Raw genomic sequence first — 14,081 nt, 5'->3', positions numbered from 1 at the left:
TTAAAACACACACTTAAACTGACAGGGTCCCTGATGCCTTCCATGCATAATGAGTACCAACAGAGGCTATTTTAACTCTCCTTCTTCGTGGAGATCCAACTGCTGGAAGTGCACATTTCCAATCAAATGTGTACGACAGAAAAGCTGGTAAAATTAATTATAATTCACCACAAACAGAGACTAAATGTGAACATTTGCTACATTGCATGCTTTGAACAAATGGAGTCTGCTTGTTTATATTTGAGGGAGGGCGGATGCTGCTGAAAATCCAAGGACATTTTTACAGGACGTTCAGCCAGAAACCTGATCAGCATTCTTGCTACAACTAATCGCACCCATATTAAGGGCTCAACTAGCCATTCATTTCACAGTGGCACACAGGGATATGATTGACACTTGATCTGTTGGCGTGTTTGCCTGCAAGTTAATAGTCAGTTCACTTTCAAAAAACAATTCACCGTATCAAGCCCTTCGAATCACAGCGCTTTGATGAGCCGACAGGTCAATGTTAAGCACTTCCACATTATGTTACATAGGCACAAAAAGACTTCCAGTGAACTTACAAACATCCTGGGGTATGCTGAGCACTTTTGCACGTACCCAAGCTGGATATGCTGGTTCTGTTTATCTAGACAAGGTGAGACTGCTGATCACGTAATACAGTCCCCTCAGAATCTTAAAATCTACAATCATGTCTCCTGTCAACCTTCACTTTGCCAGTGAGAACATAGCCAATTTACTTAATCACTCCTTTTAATTGCAGCTCATCAGTTAAGACATTACACAGACTCAATGGGAGTCAATTATACACAGAATTTGGTTTGGTGAACTGATCTTCTGAATAGCACAGTACTCTTCTGCTGAATCTAACACCAGAACTTCAATCTATAATTGCTCTTTTGCCTTGGTTTCATTTTTAATCCCATTACTCCCAGCTATTTCCTTTGTCCAGCTCCTCAATAACTAGTCATAGCATTTCATCCCGTTTTCCAAAATTGATTCAAAGTGTTGAATTTGGTGATGATGCAGTGAGTTAAAACCAATTCATCATTACAACAAGAATGAAGATTTGGTGAGCCATCGTTTGGCTTTTCCAAAGTGATGGAGTAATGAGATAAAACGTACTGGCTTCATTTTTCTTCAATGCCACTGTGAGAAAACTGACACTGTTCTAGTAACTGACTGTCAGCCCTCCTAATCTGAATGTAGTGGGTTTAGATTTCAGTGCTGTATTGAAGCGGGTGCTGGAGGTTCCCCGTCCTTTTAGAGTGAGATTGACAAGCTGGGGACAACTCCTCCTGCCCGCTTACATGGAGGCAATAGATCCCCTGATACTATTTGTGCAGGAACAGGGGAATATGCAGAATGTGTCAACAACATTGCCAAATTGTCTACCATTGCAATAACAAACAAACTGGTCTAATACCAATTCTGTTTGTGGGTGTTTGCCGAGTGCAAATTGGTTTCAAGAGTTGCCTCAAGACAGAAGTAGTACAATCACAAACAGTATTTCATTTGTTGGATTCTTTGAAAATATTCTAAGGTCATTTAAATGTAAGTTGGTTGTTTCTCCCTGGGTATGTGGAAATAATTAGGACAGGTCCATAACTGAAAGGTGAAACTCAAGACAATTTTCGCCATTTAAGAAAGGGGAAGACTTAATTACTTTAGTTCCTGTGCAACACCAGGACATCCCAAAGGTAATGAGTTTGGATTTGTGTCACTGTTATAAAAACATATAACTATGACTAAACTGTGCACACCCGAGCTTCAAACACTGCAAGGTGGTAATGTCATAGCAAGAAGTATAAATACATGTATGAATAGATTCAAGGACAGTTTCTTCCCTGCTGTTATCAGACTTTTGAACGGACCTCTTAAATGTTAATTCTGATCTCTCTCTCTGCACCTTCTCTGTGGCTGTAACACTGTGTTCTAGTCTCTGATCTTCTACTCTGATGCACTTTGTGTGGTACGATCTGCCTGTTTCGCATGCAAAACAGCACTTTTCACTTTATCTCGGTACATGTGACGACAATCAATCAGTTTTAGTGGCTTTGGTTGAGGGATAAATATTGACCGGGGACCAAGGGGAGCTTCCTTGCTGTTCTCTAAAATGGGGCATGGGATCCATCATGTCCAGCAGAGAGGGGAAAAAGAGCTTAAGTTTAACATCTCCATGCAAAAGATGTCAACAGTGCAGCACTCAATCAACCACACACTGCACTGCCAGTCAGGACTGATGATGTGGAGGTCTTGGGCTGAGGCAGACAAGGTCAGAAACCACACGACGTCAGTTTATAGTCCAAACCATAGCCCAAGTTTGATTAACACCTGAAGAAGGAATGAGGCTCCGAAAGTTTGTGCTTTCAAATAAACCTGTTGGACTATAACCTGGTGTCGTGAGATTTCTGACCAAGTCAGGAATGAGTAGGGATACTACTCACACGTGACCAGCTTTGTATATTTCCAATCCTTATTGTGTTGATTTCAATCCGATAAAATCACTGGCTGACAAGACGTATTTCTTTTATCTGGCATCAGCTGGATTAAAATTGAGTTTGGAAGATTTTTCATCTCAAAATAATTGCTTAGCTTCATAGAACACAATGTCATAACTAAAGACAGTGGTCAAGTAGGCATAGCCGGTGGGATAACAACAATCATTTAATGAATGGTAATAGGATTCCCAGGGTTAAGTCTTCCATTATTAAAATGCTGATGTTATGGATTTTACAGCTCAGAAATGTTACCAATTAACTAGGATAACATCACTGTGGCTAATATCGAAACTATCAGTTACCAAACACACAGACTGTCCAACTGAAAGTCCCTCAATAAGCAGCAGTTTACTCGAATGGGAAATGGAACTGTTCTGTCAAACTCCACCACCTTTTGTACAAGAGGCACATGACTATTCACTTTCACCTTCCCCTTCTTTCCATTTCCAAACTCCAAGGCAGGAGGAAGAACTCGAGTCCAACTAATTTCAGGCTCATCTGACACAGTGGTAGTGTCCCTACCTCTGAGTTAGGAGGGTGGGTTCAAGTCCATCCTTGCAGTGCCAGGGTCCCAGGTTCAATCCCTGCCTCAGGCGACTGCCTTTGTGCATTCTCCTGGTGTCTGTGTGGGTTTTCTCCAGGTGCTCCAGTTTCCCTCCGCAGTCCAAAGGTGTGCAGGCTAAGTGGATTAGACATGGGAAATGCAGGTTGGGGTGGGTCTGAGTGAGATGCTGTTTGGAGGGGTGGATGGGCAGATGGGCTGAATGGACTGCTTCCACACTGTAAGGATTCTATGAATCATTGACGTCTTAGCAATTAAGAAGAACCTGTCCTTCTGTGGAGCCTATCAGGACATGTCAAAGGATTTCACAGTCAATGCTGTCCTTTGAAATGTATTCTCAGTTTTAATGCAGCCAACTTGTGCATAGCAAGGCTCCAATTAAATAAAGGTCCGGACTGCCCATTTTCGACATCGGTTGAGATTGGATAGGAATTCTGGAATAGTTCCTTTGCACCTCTTCTTCACAGTAGCAGGATCGTTCTCATTTAGCTGAGAGGGAAGGGCTGGAAATTGTTCTAGTCCAAACTGGGGCCGAGTGAAAGAATCGTTCCCGGTTCTAAAGATTTTCACCAGGACTGTGTCAGTGCAGGGAGTGAAGTGGTGTCTATGGGGAGTGGGGGGAGGAGAAGTACATCTGCTCACCTCATTCATCAGGCAGCTTGAGGTCACAGAGAGCTGTCTAAAGCTGTTCAACTCCAAACCAGTGGCTACACTAATGGTAGTGTTTCAAAACATCCATCAAAGCCTGGACATAAAAGACCCGAAAGTCATAAAACTTTGGCAACTAAGCTTTCCTTCCACAACCTTGAGCATCCGTTCTCTCTCCATTTTCCCTGACCACCTTGGACATGAAGGTTCTCTCATTTCTTATCATTCTGCACAGACACAGATTCTAGCCAGAACATGGACCACTTCCCCCGTGTCCCACAGCTATTCCCATCTCTCTGGGCACTAACTTGGTCGCTAGGATTCCTGACCCTCGTGAAAATTACGCCTCATGGCAGGCTGGCATTGGGAGTGGAATCAAACCCACCTCCCAATACCCACCTCAGTCAAGAAAATCCAAACCTTGGTCTTGGTTTAATGACCTGTCCCGAAGACAGCACCTCTGGCAGTACTGCACTCCCTCAGTAGTACACTAAAGCCTCTGATGAGATTCAACCCAACTGCCTCTTGATTTCAAGGTCAGGCTGCACTGACTGAGCCTCAGAAAAGTGCTCGTTTATCGAATATAAATAGGTTCCATTACAGCAACTGGTCAGCAGAATGCCTGTGGAAGGTCCCAGTGAAAGAGCTCTTGGCTATGAACAATTCTAGCAGAGGTGATCCAGAGATATGATTCAAATTGCACCCATGGCATCTGGGAAATTTCACTTCCCACCTAATCAAAGAAACCCAGCATAAAAAGCCATGTTCAGTAATGGTTGTTGCAATAACTCATTGGGTTCACTAATGGCCTATAAGAAAGGAAATCTGCTGTCCTTACATGTTGCCCAATGAGCAACCCACAGCAATGTGGTAGATTGACTGGGTAAGTCACTCCATTGTATCAAAACTCAATGGTGTCATGATGGCATAATTGGATCTAAAACCTACGAACAGCATCGAGAATCAACCAAGGCACTGGAAACAACACGAGCACACTCGAACCCTGCAAAATCCTCCTTAAAAGAATGGGGGTCTTGTCCCAAAGTTGGGAGAACTGTCCCACAGACTAATCAACAGTCATACTGACAGAATCGTAACTTTTGTCAATTTCCCAACACTGCCATCATTGCCACTGTGTGTGTTCTGTACCAAAGACAACCTGTACCGGAGCCAACAGAGGTGGCGAACAGTTATCATTTGGCAGGGGGAGATTCAGTAAGTCTTCAACATTGATGCTGAGGTCAAACACCGTGGACACTTCTTGCTGATTATCAGCCTTGTCATCCCTCAGCTGAAGAATCAGGACTCCTCCATGTTGAACACCACTTGGAGGAAGCTCTGAGGGTGCCAAGCTCATGCCATTGACCCTGGAGAGGGCATTTCAAAGTCCATCACCAACAGTTCATTAATCTTGAAAGTACCTGCCCAGACCTGAAGAACGTAGTCATCAAGTTGGGCTTGTGAATACTGTTTTTCAGCTCATTCATAGGATGCGTGAGTCACTGGCAAGGCTGGCATTGACCTTAACCAGATGGTGATGAGCTGCCTTCTCAAACTGCTGTAGGCCACCTGACCCCCTGAACCTGCTCCACCATCCAATAAGATCACGGCTGACCTTTTTGTGGACCCAGCTCCACTTACCCACCCTCTCACCATAACCCCTAATTCCTTCACTGTTCAAAAAATCTATCTGTCTTTGCCTTAAAAACATTCAACGGGGTAGCCTCAACTGCTTCACTGGGCAGGGAAATCCACAGATTCACAACCCTTTGGGTGAAGAAGTTCCTCCCCAACTCAGGTCTTAATCTGTTCCCTCTCATTCTGAGGCAATGCCACCTACTTCACCACTACTAGGTTACAACCTCCCTGCTTCTATCTTATATATTCCCTTCATAATGTTATATGTTTCTAAAAGATTCCCCTCTCATTCTTCTAAATTCTAGTAAGTATAGACCCAGTCTACTCAATCTCTCCTCAAAAGCTAACACTCTCAACTCAGAATCAACCTCGTGACTCTCCTCTGCACCTCCTCCAGTGCCAGTACATCCTTTCTCAAGTAAGGAGACCACAACTGCACACTGTTCACGTGGGTTCAGAAGGGAGTTTAAGGATTGTGACCCAGTAATAGTGAAGGAATGGTGATAATAGTTCCAAGTCAGGATGGTGCGTGTCTTGGGGGGGAGCTTGCAGTGGGTGGGGCTCCTTATGTATTTGATAACCTTATCCCTCCAGATGGTAGAAGTTGCAAGTTTGGAACGTGCTGTCAAAAGGAGCCTTGGTAGATTGCTGCAATACACATTGTAGATGGTACAGTTTTGGCAATGGGGTGAGTGAAGGCTGAAGGTGGTGTATTCGGTGCCAGTCATGCTGTTTGCTTTAAACAGGATTGTGGCAAGTTTCTGGAATGTTGTTGGAGCTGTACTCATCCAGACAAGTAGACAGCATTCCGGCACACTCCTAACTTGTGCCTTGCAGATAGTGCACAAGCTTTGGGGAGTCACAAGCTGATCCACCAGCTGGAGATTTCCCAGAATCTTAATCTCCTGTTGTAGCCATTGTATGCATTTTCCTTAGCCAATGGAAAATGGAATAGATTCAGATCACAGGCATAACCAGGTGCTGTGGGTCACAGGAATGGCAGAATTGTATTTGAGCACGATCTGTAACCTCACAGTCTTGCAATTCCCCCACACTACTATTACCATCAAACTAGGACATCTTTGCTGGTTCAATGAAGAATGCCTAGCACAGTGTTCGATCTAGATGCATACTATCAACTCAGAGAAGCTGCCATACAGGACAACACATGCTGTACGGTGGAAGTAGCATGCTACCAATAGAACAAAGCAATCCCATTCACAACAGGTCAGATTAAAGCTCTGCAATCCAGCCCATTAAGAATGGAGTTGGACAGTTAAACTCATAATGGGAACAGAGAGCTGTACAAACATCCCTATCCTCAATGATGGGGGAGCCCGGCACATCAGTGCAAAAAAACAAGGCTGAAGCATGTGTAACCACCTTTAGCCATAAGTGCCAAATGGATCATTGAGCTGAGCCTACTCTGGAGGGCCTCAGCATTATTCATACCAAACTTCAGGCAATTAGGTTTACACCATGTGATATCAAGAAACAGCTGGGGACACTGGATATCGCAAAGGCTAGGAACTCTGGTATATTTCCGAGTGTGATGCTGAGCCACTCTATCCAATCACTCTACATCAACAAAGTGAAGGAATGTGTTGAAAATGTTATCAAGCAGTACATACTCATCAAATAGCAGTTTCCTCAATGCTCAACATGGGTTAGACTAAGACCACTGACCCCACGCAACCCTGGTCTGAACATGGTCAAAAGATCTGAACTCCAGAGGTGAGGTCAGAGAGGCAGCTTTGAGATTGAGGCAGCAGTTAGCTGAGTGTGACATCAAGGGAACCTGGAAAACTAGAGTCAACGGAAATCAGTATAAATACCCTCTGCTGGTTGGAGTCAGAGAATAGCTGCAATGGCTGGACATCAAACAAATCAGCTCCAGGGCATCTCTACAGGAGTTCCTTTGCCCAAACATCTTCAGCTATTCTATCAAGGATCAATTCTTTCCTCCATCAGGGTCAGGAGTGGGATATTCATTGACGATTGCACAATGTCATTCACGCTTAGTGAATCCTCAAGTATTCAAGCAAATCATGACCAGGTGCAGCAAGACTTGGATGACTTTCAAGCTTGGCTTATATATGGCAAGGAACAGCCAAGCCACAGAAAGGATATCAGCCACTTCCAACCACAAGATGGCCTTCTGCTGCTACTAATCAGTATGTTTATTCAGAAAAGGTGGGTCATTGAAGTCACTGTTAACAAGATATTTCAGGTTTTCTGGCTCTGCTCTGACTTTGGATTCCATCTTCACCTTCCATCTCCTCACTGTCCTCTAGATTAAAAACTGCTAATAAAACTAAATATGTCAAAGTTTTAATATGTATTCTTAAAGTTTCTAGGAATTCCTCTAAATGTTTCGAACTTGAAAAATAGCAATCAAACATTTTATTCTCCCAAGTTTTCTTTACTCTCGTCAAATCTAGATTTTCTTCATAAGTTGTACTGGCTTTCATTTTGGGTGCTTTTCCAATTTTTTTTAAGATTATCCAAGCGCTTATATTTCTGTTTTGCAACATTTAGATCCAAATTTTCCCATTAACTTTCTATGTGAATACAGTAGTGAATCTGTTCCCTCCTCAATCTGTTTATTGAAGTTTGGTACCAGTAATTTATCATTGATGTCCAGTTATTGAGATAGTCTAAGAGAATGTCCTCACTTGCTCACCCTGGGGTACATTTCCCTGGCTCTTAGAGAAACACAGTATCCATACAGCAATTAATAAGACCCACTTTTATTTCCAAAAAGCTCTTCCTGTAACTGGTAAGTTCGCTCATTTGTTTCTTGTCGCCATAGCTTTAATGAGACTGTTGGCAGAATCTTGCTTCCAATAAGCCTCCCTCACTCCACCTCTAAATGTAATCCATGCACCCCATTTCCCTTCTGCCTCTTCTGTTTTTACCTTCAATTTCTCCTTCAAATGCTTGATTTGATTGGATTAATTTTTGTCACATGTACCCAAGTACAGTGAAAAGTTTTGTTTTGCACGCAGTACAGGGAGATTAAACATACAAGGACGCAAAGGTCATAGGGTGATTACACAGTGCGAGGAAATACAAAGTTGCGGCTGCAAAGAAGGTGCACGAAAAGCAAGATCAGCATCAGATTTGAAATTTGAGAGGTCCGTTCAAGTATGATAAAAGTGGGAAAGAAGCTGTTGGTACATGTGTTTAAGCTTTTGTATCTTCTGCCTGATGGAATCTCAAGCAAATAATTTCAAACAAAAGCAACACTCTGCAGATGCTGAGAATCCGAAAGAAAAACAGAAGATGCTGGGAGTACTCAGCAGGGCAAGCAGCATCTGTGGAGAGAGAAACAGTTTCATAACAAAGTAATTGTCTATGACCCATTATTGCAAGTGTCATTTTACTAAGCATCAATTAATATTACGAGACATTTGACTGTCATAATTTCACAACATCGATGCTTTATATCAATCCAATTACTTCATTTTAATGACTGACAGAAATCAAGAGATGTCATCCTTGAAAGTGAAAGGCAATAAAGAGACTCACATGAACTTTTGTACTCTTTCCTTCTCATTCTCCGCCTCATCATAGTTGCTCGTGGGCTCATGGGATGAATATTGCGCGTCAGCGTGTTTGTGGTCTGGGAGCTGAAACCTGATGTGCCGGATGAGGGAGGAGAACAACTGGCTGGCACCAAAGCTACAGAAGGTAAAAGAGTCAGACAGACAGAGAGAGAGAGAGAGAGGAAGGGTGGTGGTGGGTCAACTCACAATCATGAAGGATGTCATTAAAAAATGAGAGATCAGTCTTTTCAAAGGGTTGAACATGGCTCCATGCACTGTGCAATGATTTGGAACTGAGCAGGGTTGTCAATCCTCCAAGCATAGAATCCAGGGAGCAAACATCACTCACAGTTTGTTCTAATGTTATCTTTACACACCTTTACTTTGTACTTCCAGAAGTAATGGAAATGGAAAATAAAACCTGTTTGCCTGAACAGTTAAGATTCATACCATTGGTTAACAAGGAGTCGATCCATTTCCCATGTGAAGTGGAAAGGCAGACCATGATGATGAACTTGGAAATGATTGAAATGTTACAGCTCAGCATGGGACTGGCGTGTCCATACTTGCTTTCTATTACAGCAGCTCAATCCCCGATCCTGTCCTCTTTGCCTTTACCCTAGCTGCCCTGATAACTTTGTCTCTCCAGGTAATTATCCAATTCAGTCCATGTGCTCTGCCTTTTAACCAACCACTCGTTCCCTGCATTTCGAGGTAGCCAATGGCTACATGGAAGTGGGTGAGTTAGATTGAGAGGTCATTTGATTGAATTCCAGGGATATGCTGCATCAGAATTAGCGACGCCAGAACTGGGATCTGAGGGGGAATCTCAGGACACAGAGCTTTGAACGGGGTATCGAGGATTTCGTGTTCCATGGACTGGGAAAGTGTCAGCAAGTGCTGACATCCAGGCCACATTTCCCAACAAAAACTCCACCAGCATAGGATTCTAAAGCAAGAAGATTTATCTGGTAAAATCCACGGCAGCAACATTCTCAGAACCCTGAATTTCTCTTTGGATTGAGGAATGTGCATTTTGAGCTCCAGTTTTTGCAACTGTGGTAAGGCAGTGTGTAGGATCACACGTTCACTGAGTTGTTACATTGGACCCAATGTGCCTGCACTGGGTGTGAAACAGAGTTTCATGTAAGAGAAATACAGTATGAAATTGAAACTTAGTGCCTTTAAGGTGGGATCATTTCTAAAAAACATTGTGAAATTAAGCCATAACACTGCTAGGCAACTAATTGATTCATAAGCCGTCAGGATTGTTCTAAGTCTCCATGAATCAAAGATTAACTCCCTAATTTAACATTTTGAGTCCAATATGACTGTTCTTTGAAGACAGGACTCCGTTAACTCTGTTTGTCTCTCCACAGATGCTGCCAAACCTGCTGAATTTCTCCAGCACTCTTTTTTTAAATTTCAGATCGCCAGCATCCGCAGTATTTTGCTTTTATTTCCTGACATGAGTAAATCTGGGCAAAAATAAAGCACAGGCCCATTAAAACAATAGTGTACACTTTTCCGCCCAATTTCTTTTAACTCTTTTGCTTCCTTGTTACAAAAGTACTGTTCACAACCAGTGTTAACAACATATGTTATGATTGCCATAGGAAATTGGGCTCCGCTGTGCCAAGTGACTATTAGCGGGATAGTGAGTGGCGGTTCTGGAGAGGAAACCTCTTGTCAGGACATGGCCTCCATCCCATCCCCAGGAATGGCAGTCAGCAATAAAAATTCAGGGCAACTCAGTCAAAGTCAATAGATAAACAGAGAAATGCTGCTGCTGGTGATTTGAGCACTGAACCGCTGTCTTTGAGCCAATTGCTTAATACCAGATGAAATGTAATCCAATTAACAAAATCAAAGTATCTCCTGAAAGTAAGATGACAGGCTATTGTAGAGAACAACTGGTTGATGAGGGAGGGGGCATCCAATTTATGTTCCCAGTGCTACGTTAACATCCCCAGACTCTGGCAACCTGGGGTCCTCGGTAATTCAGTCCCTCTTGCCCTTCTATTCCATTGTGTACTGCGCTAGCTAGCCTGCTTGTGTTATACAATGGGGCAACTGAACATCATATGCTTGGCCCTATTCCTGACTGGTCCATCTCCGTGGCCCACACCACGAACATGTGGGAAGGAGGAGTTTTGGACAGTCGTGGCTGTGAAGGAGGTTCCCAATTTTTAGTTCAAACTTGATATCAGAGATACTGCAGGACTCTATCCCCTTCTATTCCATCCTTTGACCTTGTCTGGGTTACTTCATGGGATATCTCTGTGGTTCTCCTCCATGGGTCTTTTTGCCTTCAGTCTGCTTATTGCCCACATACCTCAGATCTTCTAACCTTCATTACCCTTTATTATTTAGAATAGATTTCTACCAATGACTGTAAAACTTCCTTCCAGTTTCGATGTAGGTTATACTTTGATTCTTTAATTTGTTACAAATGCAGCTCGCTCTCTTTCTGTCTGATTTAGTCTTACTTTACTGAACATCATCATGGATTTATATTTGTTTACATGCTCAACAATTCGAACAATTCTTGCACACAGGCTTGTCTTATTCAGTGATATACTCAGTGAGTATAGCATTTTAGCTCCTGAAGTGACACCCACTGCAAGGAATCTGGGACCTTGGTTCAGCCATTTTCCTTATTATTCCATCTTAAATACTGTGATGCAGGAAATGCCTTTATAAATGTTATTTCAGATAGGAATTGTCAGCTGAACACTATCGATCTAGATCAGATTGGGTTTCCTGGCCTAAACCACTTCAATGCCACCCTGTCGTTCCATAGAATTCCCACAGTGTGGAAGCAGACCATTCAGCCCATTAAGTCCACATAAACTCTCCAAACAGCATTCCACCCAGGCCCTATCCCTGTAACCCTGCATTTCCCATGGCTAATCCACCCAGCTTGCACATCGCAGGACACTATGGGCAATACTGCACGGCCAATCCACTCTAACCTGCACATCAGTGCCCACAAATGCTGAAAGGATAGTTGCTCAATCTCTACCCTTTCACCCTGACGTGGAGTGAGGCAACTGTCAGGTTCTTTTTCAATGTGGAAAAACAACATAAAAATTGGATGTAAAAGTACATTGGCTGGACTTTAAACAGACCATCTTGGGCTCAAGGTTCCCTTGTTCCTGCACTTAGAAAGGGATAACACTGAACACTGCGGGCTTGATCAGGGTCAAAAATTGATCAGATCAGAAATCAACCCTGGTTAGATTAAATAGTACCCACTTACCTTTGGATGTCTTATGTGCTGGAGATTCCTGGACAGGGGCCTCTTGTTTCAAATCTGTCCAGGAAGCTACAAGTCCAGCAGGAGGAAGAATTGGCAGGAAAACTATGCACCCTTTCACAGCAGTAGCTGCTGGATTCTCTGATTTAAATGTCCAGCAGCACAGCTATCTGCTTTGTCAGATCCTGTGAAGGGGTACGATGTAAGCTAAGCGTAGGTTTAGGGTGAGAACTGACTGACAGATTTGATGGTGTGCCAAGTGGGCAAGATTGCTGTGGATGCCAGTGTGTGAGATTGCTAAGGAAACCAGGTGGGTGAAGTCAGTAAGGATGCCAGGTGAGTGAGGTGGGTAGGGTACCAGGCATGTGAAGTTGGTAAGAGGACCAGGTGGGTGAGGTCAGTAGTGAGGCCAGGTGGGTGAGGTCAGTATAGTGCTAGGTTGGGTCAGGTTGTTAGGGGTGCCAGTTGTGCAAGGTCAGTATGGTGCCAGGTGGGCGAGGTTGGTGTGGTGCCAGGTGGGGAAGGTTGTCAGGGATACCAGATGTGTGAGGTCCATTTGGTGCTAGGCGGGTGAGATCAGTAGGGGTGCTAGGTGCGTGAGGTTGTTAGGAGTGCCAGCGGAATGAGGTCAGTAGGGAGGCCAGGTGGGTGAGATCAGGAGGGAAGTCAGGTGGGTGAGGTTGGTAAAGGATGCCGGGTGGATGAGGTCAGTTTCATGCCAGGTGGGAATGAAGGGTGCAAGGTACAGCGGTGATGTGGTTGGGGTGTGGTCAACGATGAGTTTGAAAATCAACTTAAGAGTTACTCAGGCCTCAGCATTGATTTCAATCATCTAAGGTCTGCTGAGCACCCATTAAATTTGAATGTGTCAGAGCGATCCAAATTCTCTGTTTTTAATGGAGTTTTTTGTAGGGTTCCAGGTACAGAGGAGTTGCCCATCAGAAAATTCAATGTTTTCACTTAAGCAAGAGTGAATCTATGGAATTTCATAATTCAGAAGGCTGTAGAGGCCAGGTCACTGAATATATTCAACAATTAGAGAAGGCATTAAGAGGTACGGGGAGAAAGTGTGAATATGGTATTTTTAGGGGATTAACTGTGGTCAGATTAGCTAGCAGCAGAGCTTCAAAGAGTCAAATGGCTTACTTCTGGTTCTATTTACGACAAGTCTGCTGCATCAGAGAACCCATATAATCCTGATGCCTAACAATAGTTGTGCTGCTGAAGTGAGTCCCTGCGTATTGGTATAACGTAGACTATGTGACTAAAAGAAAAGGGAGAGGGAAGAGAAAATTAACAGGTTTGCTTTTAAGTAAAAGGTTCATTCCCTGGCATAGGATGTTCTTGGAGCTGGTGCTGAAGGGGTGGCTGGGTTTGAGTGTTGGTCCAGAAGAATAAACCAAGTTACTGTACATTTGCAGTAGTCGGAGTTGGGTAGAGGGGTTGCTGCATTCCAGGTTGGTGTCTTGCAGTGCCCTGGATGGTAGGTATGACAGTAGTTGACACAGGGGTCCCAGCAGTGGTGGTGGTCACTCTTCTGAACCTTAACTGTCCGTTAGCCAATGTGAGGTGGAGAGAAGATGGAGAAGAGAGACAAGAGAAACAGGATATGAATAAAACTCAACTCCTTTCTAATGAGATCGTACCACTTAAAGGACCTTAATCAACATCTTAATGCCAGAGTATGTATCAACACCACCTTATGGTGAGGTTGCTCTGTAAATGACTGATCTGCCCTCTTGTTTCTTCCACTGACATTCATGAAAATAATGAGACTATCATCTAAATTAGTTTTGCACTTAGCTCAAGAGTTTGTTTTAAATAAGAAGACAGCTGCCCTTTAAGAACCTGCCTTGGATCCATGGTTCAAACCTTGTAGTTAAATTCATTTGTATAAGTTACTCACTGTGATTAATATCAGACTA

At 43.4% G+C, this 14,081-nt stretch overlaps 1 protein-coding gene across 3 annotated transcripts in view; it reads right to left on the bottom strand.

Annotated features, from left to right (window-relative positions):
- The window catches only part of grip2b (glutamate receptor interacting protein 2b), a 538,749-nt gene that overhangs the window by 51,983 nt on the left and 472,685 nt on the right, over window positions 1-14,081 (bottom strand). For all 3 annotated transcript variants that reach the window (XM_059649483.1, XM_059649482.1, XM_059649484.1), the window contains exons 10-11: window positions 13,570-13,704; window positions 8,881-9,033 (exon numbers count right to left, since the gene is read on the bottom strand). In XM_059649483.1, the coding sequence (XP_059505466.1) occupies window positions 8,881-9,033; window positions 13,570-13,704 (288 nt within the window). The remainder of the gene's footprint in view (window positions 1-8,880; window positions 9,034-13,569; window positions 13,705-14,081) is intronic.

This window comes from Stegostoma tigrinum, chromosome 11 (assembly GCF_030684315.1).
Source record: "Stegostoma tigrinum isolate sSteTig4 chromosome 11, sSteTig4.hap1, whole genome shotgun sequence".
Taxonomy (NCBI): Eukaryota; Metazoa; Chordata; class Chondrichthyes; order Orectolobiformes; family Stegostomatidae; genus Stegostoma; species Stegostoma tigrinum.
Note: the sequence above shows the minus strand (reverse complement) of the source record. Positions and strands in the feature narration are given on the sequence as shown.